We start from the raw sequence: 15470 nt of genomic DNA on the forward strand, positions 1-15470 counted from the left end.
ACCTCTCGTGGTCACCTAAATGGAATGAAGAAAGGAAACTTGGTGCACACATGTATATAATAATTATCATTTCAAATACTGATAAAAAAAAACTTGTGAAAATTATTAGTTTAGCTAGCAATGTAAGTAACTCTAAATTTTAGATTTTTACTAGCTATAAACATATCAATACAAGTAGGTTTATGTTTTGAAAAAGTCTGCAAAAATAAAAAGAAAATTTACGGACCAAAAAATAAAATAGACGTAGTAAAGAGATGGTTCAAGTACGCTAGCAACATTAATTTTTTTATTGTCGTTATTATAGTTTACTTTTTAATCCTTACTTGACGTTATGATTCTACTCAGTAAAATTATAGCATAGATGGTTTGTCTGTCCAATTTGAAAGTTGATTTCTTACCCTAAGTCTGGTATAAGTTTGTGTGTCGCTGAATATTCACACACAATCTGAATACAGTTTTTTGTTATTAAGGAAGCATTTCTACGCGATTAATACGAAATATACACATTATCGGCGTCAGTTTCTTTAGTATTGATATAAAAATCATTATCCAGTTCTAATAATATTGATAATACGAGTAGTAATGGTCCTAAAATCTAACCTTTTCAATGAAAACACAGGCCGTTGTAATTACCAAATTATGTCATTTTGTTGTTGTTATTATTATTATTGTTATTAGTTTTACTGATCTGTTTCCTTTTCTGTTCTCTCAATCCGCCACCGGCGTCGATTATGTCCAAACACTTTGAAGTCATTCTTTTTCTCTTTCCCTTTCCCGGTAGCTTCCAGTGATCCTCAGCTGTTGTTTACGGTGTGGCGTTAAGGCTGTCATCATATGAACGATTAGACGAAGGCATCACAGGAAACGCTTTCCGTCTTCATAGTGTGTTTCATGTGTTGTGTACCTCGATGCCTGACATAGCGCTTCATCTTACATCCAGTCTTCAAAGCTCTGTGTAATTAAAGCTTCATCTATTATAATCCATTTACTATTAGTGCACTTAATAATTGTAATAAGTATAATCTCGTCAATCATTGTAAACACGACCCAACATCTCATTTTCATTAATAACTGCCCTCCGCTGTCTCATTACCAATCGTTAGGTATATAATAATTAGTGATAATCATTACTTCATCATAAGAGTATTCAGTGAAATTACGGCTCCTGCTTTGTTTTTTTCTATGATTCTTTCTTTTGCTCTCTCTTTGACGCAAGCTATTTGTTGACAACCAACACCTTCTCGTGTCCCCTTATCATTCTATTATTAGAAATATTTAACGAAAACAAATCGATACGATTCAGTTACTCCTAAATCGCTAATGAAGTGCGGTGCACAGGATCGGCATTGGGTGTAGTTAAGACTGATAGTTCCATGAAACTTATAGGATAAACAAACAGCTGTTGGAAAATGCTATCTCTCCAGCGAACAAGCAACTGTTGATAATAGTACTCTAGAATAATGAATCGTAATGCGATTTGATGGAAAGTCGTTGGTGGCGTAACAGCGCGAAAATGCTGCTGAAAGCACTGAATTAATCATCAAGTGCAAGCCTCAGGACCTATGCTTGAATGCTCTTATTATTTGTAGCAGTGTTAGCAGCTTAAAGATCAAGTGACAATTTTATCTCTGTATTTTTCCTCCACTTTATTTGCCTGCTTTCGCGCAAACGCTCACAGACCCATCTGGATAGATTCGGTCATGCACGTAAAGAGCACGTTTGGGCGGATACCTGCGAAGCAGTTCTTCTCAGAGGTAGCTTGCCCCGTTCACATTGCAGTAATAATCATAAAAATAATGATGAAACTCATATACGCAGGTGAATAAAGACATTAAACTTGCCGGCTGTCGTACTTTGCAAGCAATCCTTTTTTTGCCTAAACAACAATTCGGAGTTTAGACCTATTAGACGGAGAGATATCCTCCGAATTCTACACTAACGTTTACTGTTTCACTTTACTAAGACCGTTACTCAAAGAATGTCGGCTTTTTTTATAGATGCATACTATTAATTCTGCATTCATAAAGAAAACTCTTTGTGATCTGTAATTGCATCATAGCTAAATGTTGCTTGCTGCCTACAAAACCCTAGCTATTCTATTTAGTTATACAATTTATATAGTCTTGTGGTCCCTTGTTATGGGACAAGTGGATTTTCTTTTCATTATCAAGCTTACGCTGTCCCAGAAGTCATTAATGAGTGAGTTTCGAAGTTATATACGGATTCTTAGTAGAGATTCTCGCTTCTCCTTTTTAGTTCGTGAATGACAATGATGATCGGTAACAATCGGTGTTTGTTGGAACACTACATTGCCACATTCGGTCATGAGTTCTTTACCATGCTATATATTTTCTTCTTTGTTTATTCGTGTCCTTAACGAATTTTCGCCCGCCGAATTATTTACTTCTTCTATTTGCGATACCAGCGACGTGAATTTACCCCCCACTTCATGCTTAGATTTAGGTTAAATACACTCAAACTCGACAACGAAATGCAGATTGCTGACGGCAAAGTGTCCCACCTCCATGATGGCGAGGAGCTATTTAGTTAAACATAGAACCTAGTCCAGCTACTGACAAACTTTGTGTACTACTTTTATATAGTTAAGTCCGTTTAATATTTTTTTTTCTATTAATGATATTCAGAACGATGGTCCTGTAGGGACAGTTAGGCAAAAATATCGAGTGCTATACTGCGGTCGCACAGTTACCGCGTGTTATACGTGGCAACTGAGGGAGTATTCACTGTAGCATTGAAAGCTCTTATTGCTGGTCAAACCAAATATGTCTGTTACATATAATTTCTTTAAGTGTCTTTCCTATGTTTTTGTGTTAATAACACAATTTTTGTTGTTTTTTAGGGTCGTATGGGAATAGTTTCAAATGTTTTCCTTTTTTATCGGATATTTACTCAATATTGAAAAAGTTAAAAATTTAGAATAACATAGCAATGCGAGATCTACGTACGCTTTCGTCCTTGATCTCACAGTTTTGCTTCGTAATGTAATTCTTGTTTGCTTCAGATGTGCGACTTACAATTTATATTAAGCATCTATAAAAAAAAGACACTAGACAAATTAATTTACATTACTCATTCGTTCTGAATCTACGTAAGTTACATAGGACGTGATGGCCATGAAAAATTCGCATTTCGATTATAGGTTATGAATCCCTGTAATCATTTTATAACTTATAATCCCTTAAATAGGTGTGATGCGTACATTCAAAAAGATGGCAATCTGGTTTTTCCTAAACAACTAATACGAGATTCGTACAGTCCGTTTACAATAACTGTTTGTCTATATATGTCATTCCTATAAAACAATATGGATAATCATATGCATTTAATATTTTAGTTATTGTATTGTTGTATTTGAATGCTGGCTCATTATCTATCATGGCTTGCAACCTATTTATCCACAGTGACATTAGTCAATAGGTACTAGCCGAGAACAGTGCTTATTTACCTTTTTTCGATCTAGCCTATTTTGAATAATGGCTAGTTGTCTTTTATAGGAGTATGATGTGGTTACTCGTTCTGATCACGCCGTTTCGTGAAGTCTAGCTAGTTTTATTAAGTACAAAAAGCATCATTTTATCTTTGAATATATTTTGCCAAATGGAAAAATCGCGTGAATTTGCGGTACTGAAAAGCCAACTCTCGTCGTCTGGCTCACTGTTAATCATTGGCATTTTGTTGCTGTTGACGTCATTGATCCCGGCGGTGAATCCACAGCCCCTCGAACGGACATTCATCATGTAACGATTAATATTTATGATTAAGCGGGTTTAAACAACTGTCGCCGTTTGCAACGGTCATCAACAATGTCACAATAATACACATTCATCAATATTTAGTAATAATAATGATTCTCCTGTGCTTACTTTTATTAAATTCCCGTTTCCATTTTTAACGGATGCAGTTTCGAAATAATTCCCGACTGACACGTGCCTCATTTAGGTGTTACGCTAAGTAGCTTTTTACTCTTGGAAGAGATTGTGTAAGACAGTCTTCTGGATTTAAACCCGGATTTTATCTTGATGATGTAATAAAATTCGTGTGGCTGCCCAGTTCATGCTCACATGTGTGTGCACTAAATAAAACCAACCAATGTTCTGAAAATCATCGTTATTATATGAATTTGTAGTCAACTTCTAATGCATTTATAACATTATCGCATAGCTTAGCGTGTGTATATAGGTATGTGAGTGTATCTTTATATCGAGGTACCATAATCAATAAGCTGTATCAATACAGCTGTTTTTTTAGTATTTATACTCTGCATTTAACATGGATATCGACAACACTCATATAATATATATATATATTATAATAATATAATGTATGTCTTAAGTTAATAACAACAATATATATATATATATATATATATATATATATATATATATATATATATATATATATATGTACATAGGGTGTTTAGAATAAACAGGAATAAAATCTGTTGCGTGTTTAAGAGTTCCATATATAAATCTGAATAAAAATAGATAAATGGACTGATTCCTTACATGCACCGACATTTAGATCTTTTAAGGACGTCTTTATTTAATGTTCAACTGCCATTCCTTTGATCACGGCTTCAATTCGGGCCCTAAACCGCCTATAGGTCACTTTTAAAACTCTCTTTTAGAAATTCGCGCATGAACCAGTAACCCTGAGTAGAGTTACATTAGTATGCACAGAGTCGTTGAAGTTTCGCTCAGACACGTCAAACACAAGAAATCGTTTATATTAGGTCCAAGGAACCAAAAGGTCTAAAAATGCTTCACTATTTAGAATAATCTAGACAAGCAAAATGGCGACATACTCCGCTCTTGCAAGGAGAAGCTAATTTTGACATTGATGTTCAGCTTCTTTGTACCTTTTTGAATAACTTTCGAGCTTCTCCAATCGAATTCTTAGTGTTAATCTTTGTTTGGTTATACAAAAATCTTCTCTACCGAATTTTGCAACAACTTTCATTTCGGTCAACCCAGGAGGTTTCGTCCAACGCGGACAATAGCTATCATATTCACTCAAATAGTATTTTTCTTCCGACATAATAAAACTTATATTCTGCATAAAAATTCCCGATACAGCAAAGAGCCCGCCAAGATTTGTCCCAATTGATTCCGAACACCCTATATATATTTTTATATAAGTACATCCATATACCGCATCGTGTCGCTCAAAAAATTTGTTCTAAATTTTCACTGTAAATCATGTGCCTGTAATTGGCGTGAAGGGTTTCGAACGACTTTCTCGAACAGTATATTCTCTTAATATATATATGTCGACTAGTAAATCTCTACGGCTAATACGCGCGTATATATATATCAATGCTACATAGTCGTTTTATGCAATAATAATTTTCAATTTCTGAGAGTTTACGTCTGTACAACAGAGCCGGCTTCTCGGTATCACTCAGAGTTGGCGCCTCATTTAATGCTTCGCCACTTGGTATTACGATGTATTAGCATTAGTAATACGATGTTATAGCCATCGTCATGTTCTCTCATTATTTTGTTAATACTATGAATAGTAGATCTCTCGTGAAAAGGTTATACATTTTCCTATTTTTCATTTCTGTACCTAACAACAATAACAACATTGACTACCATTGGGTGTGCTTTAATTAATCAGTGATATACAAGAATTGACACTAAAGAAAAAACTCATCAAGCACCACCATTATAATTTCAAATATGAATAAATTCAACTGACATTTCAAGTCGGAAGTGTTTTGACTAACTTCGAAAAATAGGTCACCTTAACTATATATATATATATATATATATATATATATGTGCTCCTAGAATGAATTTAATCTTTATATTCGTATGCCGTGATAAATTAAAGAATCTGGAAACAAAATACAATTATCTAATAAAGGGTGGCTGAACGTTAAACGTTTAATTTCTGGTAAAAACAAATAAAAACTTGAATTTGGATTTGTTTATTACATCGGAAAGTTGCAATTTTTTTTAACGAATTCCCACAATATCGTTCTAATAATGCCCTAAATGAGATTGAAAATGCAAAACGTGTTAAAACATCGTATTTTCCAATCGAAGCCCCATTGAGTAAGTGAATATTACGACGTTAGCGAGATGATTAAGGACAGTAGCGGTACTTCGAATTTGCTTTCGAGCGGCATTTTCGAATTTACCAGTCGTGTCATACCGAGACGTTATGCTTCACGCACGACAATCATTGAGAATTAGAGGACGCCCATTATATATTAAAGAAAAATTGTTGTATTGAAATTTCGTTGCTAAGTATGAACGTAAAATATCACAACTTAGTAGCATATACTTTCCCGCATTACTCAATGAAAGGCGAATTGGCTTACGCAGTTTGACTTTTCTGTCTATATTTGTATACACTGAAGCATGTACTACACAAAAGTTACGGTCATTGTGAGGGGCACGTTACTTGGGCACACATAATGAATGAACGAACCTTCTATCATTACAGTTGAAAGCCACGTGAAAACGTTGTGCGAAAGCCGCCAGGGAGGTTGAAATCAGATGCAGTGACAACATCACCACGAATTACACGTGTCGCTCCTTACGAAACGCTCTCCATTCAATTCTAATTAAAGTTGCTGCCTACACTGTGTGGAAATACCACTAATATTCAGTCATAAATCAACGAGGCATTATTCCAACCAATAACAAGCACAGAATTGACAGGAGCCTATGTGTGACGATTCGTGGACCGTCGAACAATTGCCTTTTTCAGTCCTAAACCTTTAGATCTTCAACCCATATTAATATATCAATCATTATTGTCAACTAACTGATCTGCCGTGTAGGATAACTATATTTCTAGACCCGGAGGACATCTGATAGGTGGGGATCCATTTTCTTCAGTCGGATCTAAGTTTCATTCCGACTGATTTGTGTACTTACTGGTGAAAAAACTTGTGAAGACCTTTTACATGTACCACCTCTGAAGAACCGCTTTTTTCTATATATTCTACTATGAACTGTCTAGTACCTTCCTTACCACTTGTTTAGGTCACCATCTCATTGTCAAATACTTTTCGTTCGTGCGAGCAACGACCATCCCGGCTAGATTGTCGTTAACAACATATTTATCTACTGACTGCATCCTCAATCGTTTTACGTCTCCATTTTTGACTTCTCTTTCTTTGATTTGCGTTTTTTTTCTGAGATGCATCATATCTTAGGTCTCAGTTAACAAAGATTTCAGTCTGCAAGCTTTTTCTGTGGCGATCACCAAATACAGAGCAAGCTACAACTGTGCGCATGATGATCGATAGAAACGCCAGCTTAATGCGTATGCTTTTCCACTAACTTCAGGAACCCAGGAAAACCGCGAACCCCATTTGGATGGCAGCACTAACTGAATATTTAGTGTATGCTTTGGTTTGTTGTGTTTAGTAAACCTGCCAATTTCGATTTAAGTTTCCCAAAAGTTCTGTCAAGTCCATTAGCCGATTTGTTTAAGCGACTGGGGTCAAATATGGCCGCGCAGGACAGGAGAAAGGTTGCCGTTATGTCGCTCACTATCTGCTTTTCATCACATCTGATTGGATATCTTGCAATCAAGTATCGTGTAACTCGGTAAATCCATGTATCCTATTCTTTTTTAGACGCATCATTGTTGGCAACAAATCTCCATTTGCCTCGTACCCCGTTTTTTGCATGGTATTGATGTCAGCATCATCATACATCTCCAAGTTACCATGTGTCGGTTGGAATAGTATCGTGTGGAGTAGTGAGAGTTTTACGAATTCGACGGACCAGCCTTCCGGTGCGAAGTAAAGGCGCAATCCCTAGAAACCATTGTCTCTAACGCGTTGTTGTTCGTTGGGTGATTCTACTTTACTGGGAAAATGTGCACCGGCCTTTTTGGAAAGGGACGTGAATGGATAACATCGTTCTCATGACCGCTCCTGGGCGAGTGTATCTGGCTGTCTCTCATAAAGCTGTAAGGGATTCTTCTGTACTATCTAGTCATCTAGTTATCGAGATGATGTTCGTCAAGGTGGCTGTTATGGTGTTGTTGAGCCTGGGCGATGTGTGGTGGTGGGGACGCATGAGGTCCCTGGGGGCAATCTCTGGCTAGATGCCCTGCCCCGCCGCACTGGTAACAACAGCTGACTCCACCCGTACCGCCAATGCCTCGATCGGCTGATCCACCGCGATCCCCACGAGGTCCAGGGCCACTTCCTACGCCAAGCCCTGGCGACCGTCGGCTGCAATGGCGCGCGATGTGGCCTCGCTCATTACACCTGCATATCCATCCGTTCAACATCATTACATTATTCAATCACAAATTAACATTTGGTTAACTAGTCAATTTTTGACTAACTGCTGGCTTAGGTCACTGCGTTTTGTTACAATGTAAGGTAACATGTAATACCAAGTGAAATATAACATACATATAAACGGGGTGTGAATAGGGTCAGCTAATCGGCTGAGTGACTGCGGTCACTTTGGCAAAAACCTGTTCATTGTTATGGAATACGCTACGGCTCTAGTGAATCGCCTTTACTTGTCTTAAGCACTTCATCCAAACTACATACATTGGAAAAAGTTAGTAAAGTCTCTCCTTGTTCTATTGTTACATGAGCAGACGATTTTATGCCGGTTGCTGATGCCCCATTGTACCTAGCATGCATCTAACTTTCTTACCGGTAACATACATCTGGCTGACCGTTGTCGCTTTGACAGTCTCTTGAGATATGACCGCTTTGTCCACATATGTAGCAGCGTCGACCGTGGGGACATTCACGGGAAATGTGGCCCATTCGGCCGCAAGCAAAGCACTTTTGCCCACCACGGCCTCCTCCTCCCCCGCCTCCACGCTTCGGACCACCCTGAAAATCAAAACAAAAGAATTCAGACTGTGAATATGATCTATAGTACGGAGGAAAGCAATATGTTCTGTGAAAAAAACGTTTACGTTCCGTTCCCATAAAAATATGGTAACCTGGTGAATTCCTTATTTGTATACCTAGGAGAATGATAGCCAATAATAATGTAGCGACCTTTAATCCTTTTTCATAATTATGAAGTGGTAGTTTTTCGTAGCTTTAGGTTTAATAACGCTCATAGACGAGCTTCTAAACCATTTCATTATGACTATTTGATTGTCCACACTATGACATAATTGGTTTAATGCATATACAGATCTGAAGGCATAACGCGCATTACACAATTGGCATTTTAGGATTTTTATGTTTGATGTACGCATCTACAAGCAGAAACAGATTTTTGACAGTAGAAATTTGCCTTTAAAAACACGTATTTGAAGACGATTATTACGCGACTTGACTGAGTGCATATACACGAACGAGAATAGGGCACTTCACAGGCAATTGCCTATATTTGCTGAAATCACAGTATCGAAAATAGCCAAAAATACATGTTCCTTTCTGTGACTTTGTTGTGCTATTTTGTTGTGTTTAGCCGTTGTACATTAAAGAAATTTCTATCGACACATTGATATTATCAGAAAATCGTCGGCCGAAAAAAAATGGCAGATTGGCTTTAGGGAACAATTTGAAAATGAGCTGCTGCGCTGCATGGAATTTCAAGTTTCCTCCATTTTAGGAGAAAACTATTATTTATAAATTCGGCTTAATACCGTTCACGGTGGAAATCTTAATGACGCATATATGTGAACTGAAATTAAACACCAAATTCTCCACATTTTTCTTGAAGCTTAATGATATCGATGAAGGGTGTAGTTAGTTCGTCCCTGGGATTATTCGCACGCCATGCCCACGCATATTTGCATTATCATAAAACACTAGTTTAAATAAGCTCAAAATTTCTATATTGCACATAAATCTTAAGCCGACCAAATATTTTATTGAGTCATACCACTATTACACATTTAAATTCCAATATTTATATTAAGTGTTACATAATTCATTTTGCACGAAAAAAAAATACAGTATTGTAGAAATGCACGAACAATAAATACAATAGCGTTTTGGCTCGACGATAATACAGGTTGATCATTTATTGTACAAATGAACGAGAGCAGTCACCAATAGTGAGCATATACGTATATAAAAATAAAATATTGGATTATGCCTTCTTTGTCCGTATTATTGAATTTTTGCGCCATGAACCGAACAATCCAGACGCTGCATGTCCAAGAACCTTGATGCGTTGCTTTGAACGAGACCGCCAGACCTCATAGCAGTATGCACATTTTAAAAACAAACAAACTCCTATTATTAGAACAAAAAAGTCGACACTCGTATTGAACCTATTTGAATGCTATCTTTTATATTGATCAATCTAGTCCTCCACTCATCTAAAAAATCCGATCTACAGATTGATCCATTCACTTCAAATAAATTACTTACAATTGTCAACTTTTCACACCACAAACAAATCGAGTTTCTTCCACACCAGCGGAAACAGAACGCAGCTTAGCGCGCCAGATTATGTTTTGTTTTCTTCTTTTACAGAAGGAGAAACTTATTCAATGAACAAGATTCTCCCGACGGCGAAGCTTCATTTTTGTATGTGAAAGCAAACATTTAACGCTATTTAGACACACTATGACTAATCTAACAACACCGAGTAAGAAATGAGTGCATACAGATCCTTCCCATTTCTACCGCACAACGTCAATGACAGCACTGCGAAAATTTGAGACACTTCCATAATTTATGTACCGGTTTGGGGGTTATGTTTAGTCTTCCAAGCGGCTCTACATTCATATTCAGTTAAGTTGTAATGGTAGTATCCCAACACTTAATGAGCTTAACTTATCTAAGAACGGTGTTTGTATTGAATCAGACAGACTTACCGCATCTCACTTATCAACTAATATAGATTTACTACCTACACGAACAAATTAAGACACAGAATAGATCATTTTTACGTGCGTAGATATATATTTTAAAGTACTCTCGTCCAATGGATGAATGCAGCACTCGACTTTGCCTTTTTTTTTTTTTTTACCTGGTCTTTATCGCTCTTTCGCTTTTTCATCTTAGTCTCTCTCTTCATTATTACCCTCACCATTTCCTTAGTCGTCTTGGCCTATTATTTGAATCCTTCATGACCGAACTGCTGTACCTCAGTGTACAATTCTTTGCGTTTCTTTTTAATGACGCTTATTCTGAGGTCGTTTTTCGTTGCCCCGCTTGCATTTTGTTTTTCTTTTCGCTTTACTTGATAGTAGCAATAATAGCCTTTAATAATTTCTTTTACTCGATACATTGAAGATATATCCATACCGTTTCCCCCCGGCATCATGCCTTTGCAGCTGTAAAGATCACTACCAATTTCCCTGTTCCCCTACATACAACAGCAATTGCTTGTTGTTCCAATATCTGCTCGTGTACGACACCGTAGTTGAATTAGCAAGCCAACGTTTCCCAAAATCAGGGACGTTCTCTGCGTTCGAAGCATCTGCTGAGTTTCATATCACCGTGTAATCATCACCATCGTAATCGTCTTAATTATAAGCCGTTAATAAATGTGTTAGCTTTTTTTTTGTCTCTTCATTTAATCCCATTTGATACAATGCTTTTATATTATGTGTGTCCCCTCGCTTCGCAGATCATCGCCACTGCTTGCCACTCTATCGTCGGTACTTTTTCGATTTAATTTTATACAGTCACGTTTCTCTGAGTGTTTTCACCTGAATCATGTGCAATCCTGTTGTTTCACTGTTATTATGCTGTTTTTTAGTTATATTCCGTGAGATCCGAGAAAAAGCTTTTACGAGAGCATCTTTTCCTCATGTTTTCCTCCATGCCTTATGTTTCGTGTTTCTGTGGCGATCTTTGCTTATCATACGTTTATTGAAGATCAGCGTTTATCTCTTTCGAAAATCATATTCAAGTTATTTTTATCTGATCTATTGCACCATTTGATATTCTGTCTACAATAACAAACAGATAGGTTGGGTGTCCCAACCCAAAATTTAGGTTGTAATCAAACTGGATTACCCGCTAAGCCACAAGTGCAATCACAGTCGTCGTGTCCTCAAAGAACACAATGCGTTGTTTCCTTTTTGAATTTTTTTCATACCGTCGGCGACACCTATCCTAACCGTTTGAATTGACAGTGCCGCTCTCTTAAACCACTGTTCAAGCGGACGATTGTTACCAATCAATTGCTTTTCAGTGTTTCATGTGCTGCTCTGCCGTCTGTATATTTAACTTCAATGCTTTTCATTAGTACAGTGGTATCATCACAATAAAGCCAGACAGATTTGCCATATTCTATAATAGAAGAAGACCAAAGTATAATTTTTACTTATGCTATTTCATTCGATCAGCATTAGCCTTTTCTGTTCTGGAAGCTTTGTTTCCTCTTTTTTTAGCTGGACAGCCTTTTATTTTGTATCTTCTAGGACTTCTTTATCGAGTGCTTCATTTTCTTTGCCTTCTTTCTTTCTCTGGATGATTCGTCACCTCGAAACGCTATAACAAGAGACGCTCAATAGTAATAATAATGATTGTACGCCTAATAACAATTGAAGCTGTCTTTATGTGTTCTGAAATAGGTCACCTGTAATTTTTTCTGCCAGTTGTCCGCTTAGCTATGTTCAAATTGTCGACGTAATTTAGCCGCTAGTAGTGTAATTAAAATAAAAATTTTAATAATCAGTAGCAACTTTTCGAAAATGCTAAAAACAGTTGTAGATGTCGGTGTGTGTGTAAAGGGTGTTTGCTCTGTGTACATGTTCGGGTGTGCATGGGTGTGTGTATATATATATATATGTGTGCGTGTGGACGTGTGAATGTAAATGTGTTTTTGTATATGTGTGTGGGTGTGTATTTGTGTATGTCTGTCTTCCTTTGTCTAGTCAGTCAACAACAGTATACTATTTAGGTTAGTATTCGTTTTATATCTAGTAGTTTTAACACGGACAGCCCCATTATTTTTTCTAGCCTTGCCACAATCTTTATGTATGTAAATATATAATAAAATTATCCATTGCAATTCTCTGTCAGGTGCATTATAGACCTTTTTTGTAGACGTCTTATATTTATACTTTAGATTCTACTATCCTGAATGAATAAACAACCCGAGTGTGTCCTCCCGAACTCCTTTCTGTCATTTATTACAGCCTCTTTTTCTACAAGCAATAGTTATAACTCAAATAACAATAAACGCGGCGACACGTTCAAACTGTTTCTTAGTGTCATGAACCCGGCTGTGGTTCTTTGTTACCTCAATGTCCTGTATATCCTCTGTAGATGTGATAAACAATTTATAAAACTAATTTATGAATTCATTGCGCAATCAGTTTTCATTTTTATCAATATCCAGATTTTCACTGTTGCATTCTCTACCAACAATTCAGTAGAATAACTGTCTAACTTTTATTTGAAAACGCTAATTTACTGAAGTCAACGTTCAAGTGTACATGTCGAACTGATCGAAAGAAATCTTGAACCAAACGAAAGTATAATCAAATCCTTGCCGCCCAAATTATTTGATGCCATCTGTGTTGCAATTCATACCGCTCGTTGAGATTTACCTGGCGTTACAATTTGTTATTACATTGCAACTACTGCGCCCTCGTTGCTACAGCCCAAGTTAGTATTAATAATAGTCACCCTCATGTTACGTTCGGTATCGCTATTAGGCATTCCGTCAGACAGATGGCTGGCTTCCAGCGCGAAACGAAATCTGCCTGTTTGTGCCGTATAGGTTCGAACAGTTGTCACCTAGCAAGAATGTGTTCTTAGGATTAGTACAGCCTTTTCTGTGCCCACGCTCATTGGTCTAGTTACGAATCCCATAGACCTCCTAACAACAAGCTGACCTGGTGGCATTGTTCAGCAATCAAATCGGAGTTCAGTATCATTTGGTTGACCGACAGATAAAAAGCTTTGTTAGCGTAAATATCAAACATAACGGGCGTGGGATCTAACACGAGAATCGACACAGTCTCATATGAGCACATCAAAATCAGGCACTCACTGGCGGGTCACACTCAAGATATTAATGTCCGCGCTAAATCTATAAAAACAAAGAAGACACGAGCATTACGTACTGGGCATATTGCAGACTAGCGGCTGCAAAGCCAAGTCGCTATGCACCAGTTTATGTCCAGTTATCACATTTTTAACTATACTCGACTAGTGTTTTTATTGTCATTTCTGCTACATCGTTACACCGATTTCGACTTTTTTTAAACAATGTTCAACCAACTGCGAGCTAGGGCGACGTGGGCATATATCTGCGAGAGTGTAGTTACCCTAGAAACGGGGAACTCTATAGAATAAGCAGGCGCAACGGGCTACTGTGTTTACTATCCTTTTGAAAAATACTTCCCAAGAACATCAAGATAACATCGTTTGGCCTGTTTGACCCGCGAACCTCATTAGTTAATGCTACTATTTCTATCCACCGTTATATGCACGCGTGTCACACAAATGTCACCATGGTCCAATATGATATGGACATGGCCACGATTATGGATTGATAACGTGGAACAAAATCCCTCGTCTCTTCACCGGAATTCGATTTTTCTGGGTTGAAAAAGGAACGGAAATTAAATATTTCCGAAGCGGCAAATTCGAAACCCAAGCCGTCCATCTCGACTTGACGCGCTTTATCTCTAGGGATATCGATTATCTAATAGGATTAACAGAGTCAAGAGACAAAACTACGCTAATTTGTGTAAGTATTGCCCTGTACTTCGTTTTGCTAGTTGATCTTTATATGAAGTTTTGAACGTGGTTGGTTGAATGTTTTTCAATTGTATTTGTTTTTGTATAATGTTCGTGTGTTTGTGTTTACAGTATCTATGTGAATGTTCACTTTGTTTCTCATTTCGAAATAAAAAATCAACAAGTAATAACTTAGGGCCATTTCGGGTCCTGTAAACTCCTCTTCAGCCGTTCGTTTGTTCAGGCCATGGTCGTTTGCGCGTTTTGTACACACCAATATCACAAGCCACTGCCGCTACGCCGTTAACGTCTCTTATTGAAGTCATCAAAGCTCCAAGTCCTACCAATGCGCAGTAGGATAATAGAGTAATAATAATAATATTATTTAGACAGTTTCTAGATGCTGCCATCAGCTAAACAACGTTTACATTGCTAATTACTGACAGCCAGCGTAACCTGCCAGCACATTTGTACCGAGGTTTTTTTGGGAAATGTTTCTTTTATTACGTTGTTTGTTTCTGTTCGTATTGCGAATAATAAAAATATCACCCCTTTTATTTGCTGTCCAGCCAATTTTAGCTCTAATGAAGCGTAGAGATGTTTGCGTGTGTTGGGTACGGATATTTTCTTTATAAGGTAGCATGAACGACACCGTCATGTGTAACGATAGCCATATCATCATCACATATGAATATATACGAAGATGTTTAATCATCGATAATTTTCTGCTGTAATTAACAGCTTTCATCCAAACAGTAGTAAAGTTGGCCTAAGTTGAAGCTTTCTGCCGAAGCTTCCCCTACCCCGTTCTAACGGTTCATCATTATTAGTTATATATATA

The 15470-nt window shown here is 37.3% G+C and overlaps 1 protein-coding gene across 9 annotated transcripts in view; it reads right to left on the reverse strand.

Moving 5' to 3' along the window:
- Positions 1 to 623: 623 nt before the first annotated feature.
- CNBP (CCHC-type zinc finger nucleic acid binding protein) overlaps positions 624 to 15470 on the reverse strand; it is a 40171-nt gene continuing 25324 nt past the window's right edge. For 8 of the 9 annotated variants that reach the window (XM_022800872.2, XM_022800869.2, XM_086985281.1 and 5 more), the window contains exons 4-5: positions 8664 to 8848; positions 624 to 8260 (exon numbers count right to left, since the gene is read on the reverse strand). In XM_022800872.2, the coding sequence (XP_022656607.1) occupies positions 7987 to 8260; positions 8664 to 8848 (459 nt within the window). In that variant the 3' untranslated portion in view covers positions 624 to 7986. The remainder of the gene's footprint in view (positions 8261 to 8663; positions 8849 to 15470) is intronic. The other variant, XM_086985282.1, reaches the window with a different exon arrangement.

This window comes from Varroa destructor, unplaced genomic scaffold (assembly GCF_002443255.2).
Source record: "Varroa destructor unplaced genomic scaffold, Vdes_3.0 BEIS01000003.1, whole genome shotgun sequence".
Lineage (NCBI taxonomy): Eukaryota > Metazoa > Arthropoda > Arachnida > Mesostigmata > Varroidae > Varroa > Varroa destructor.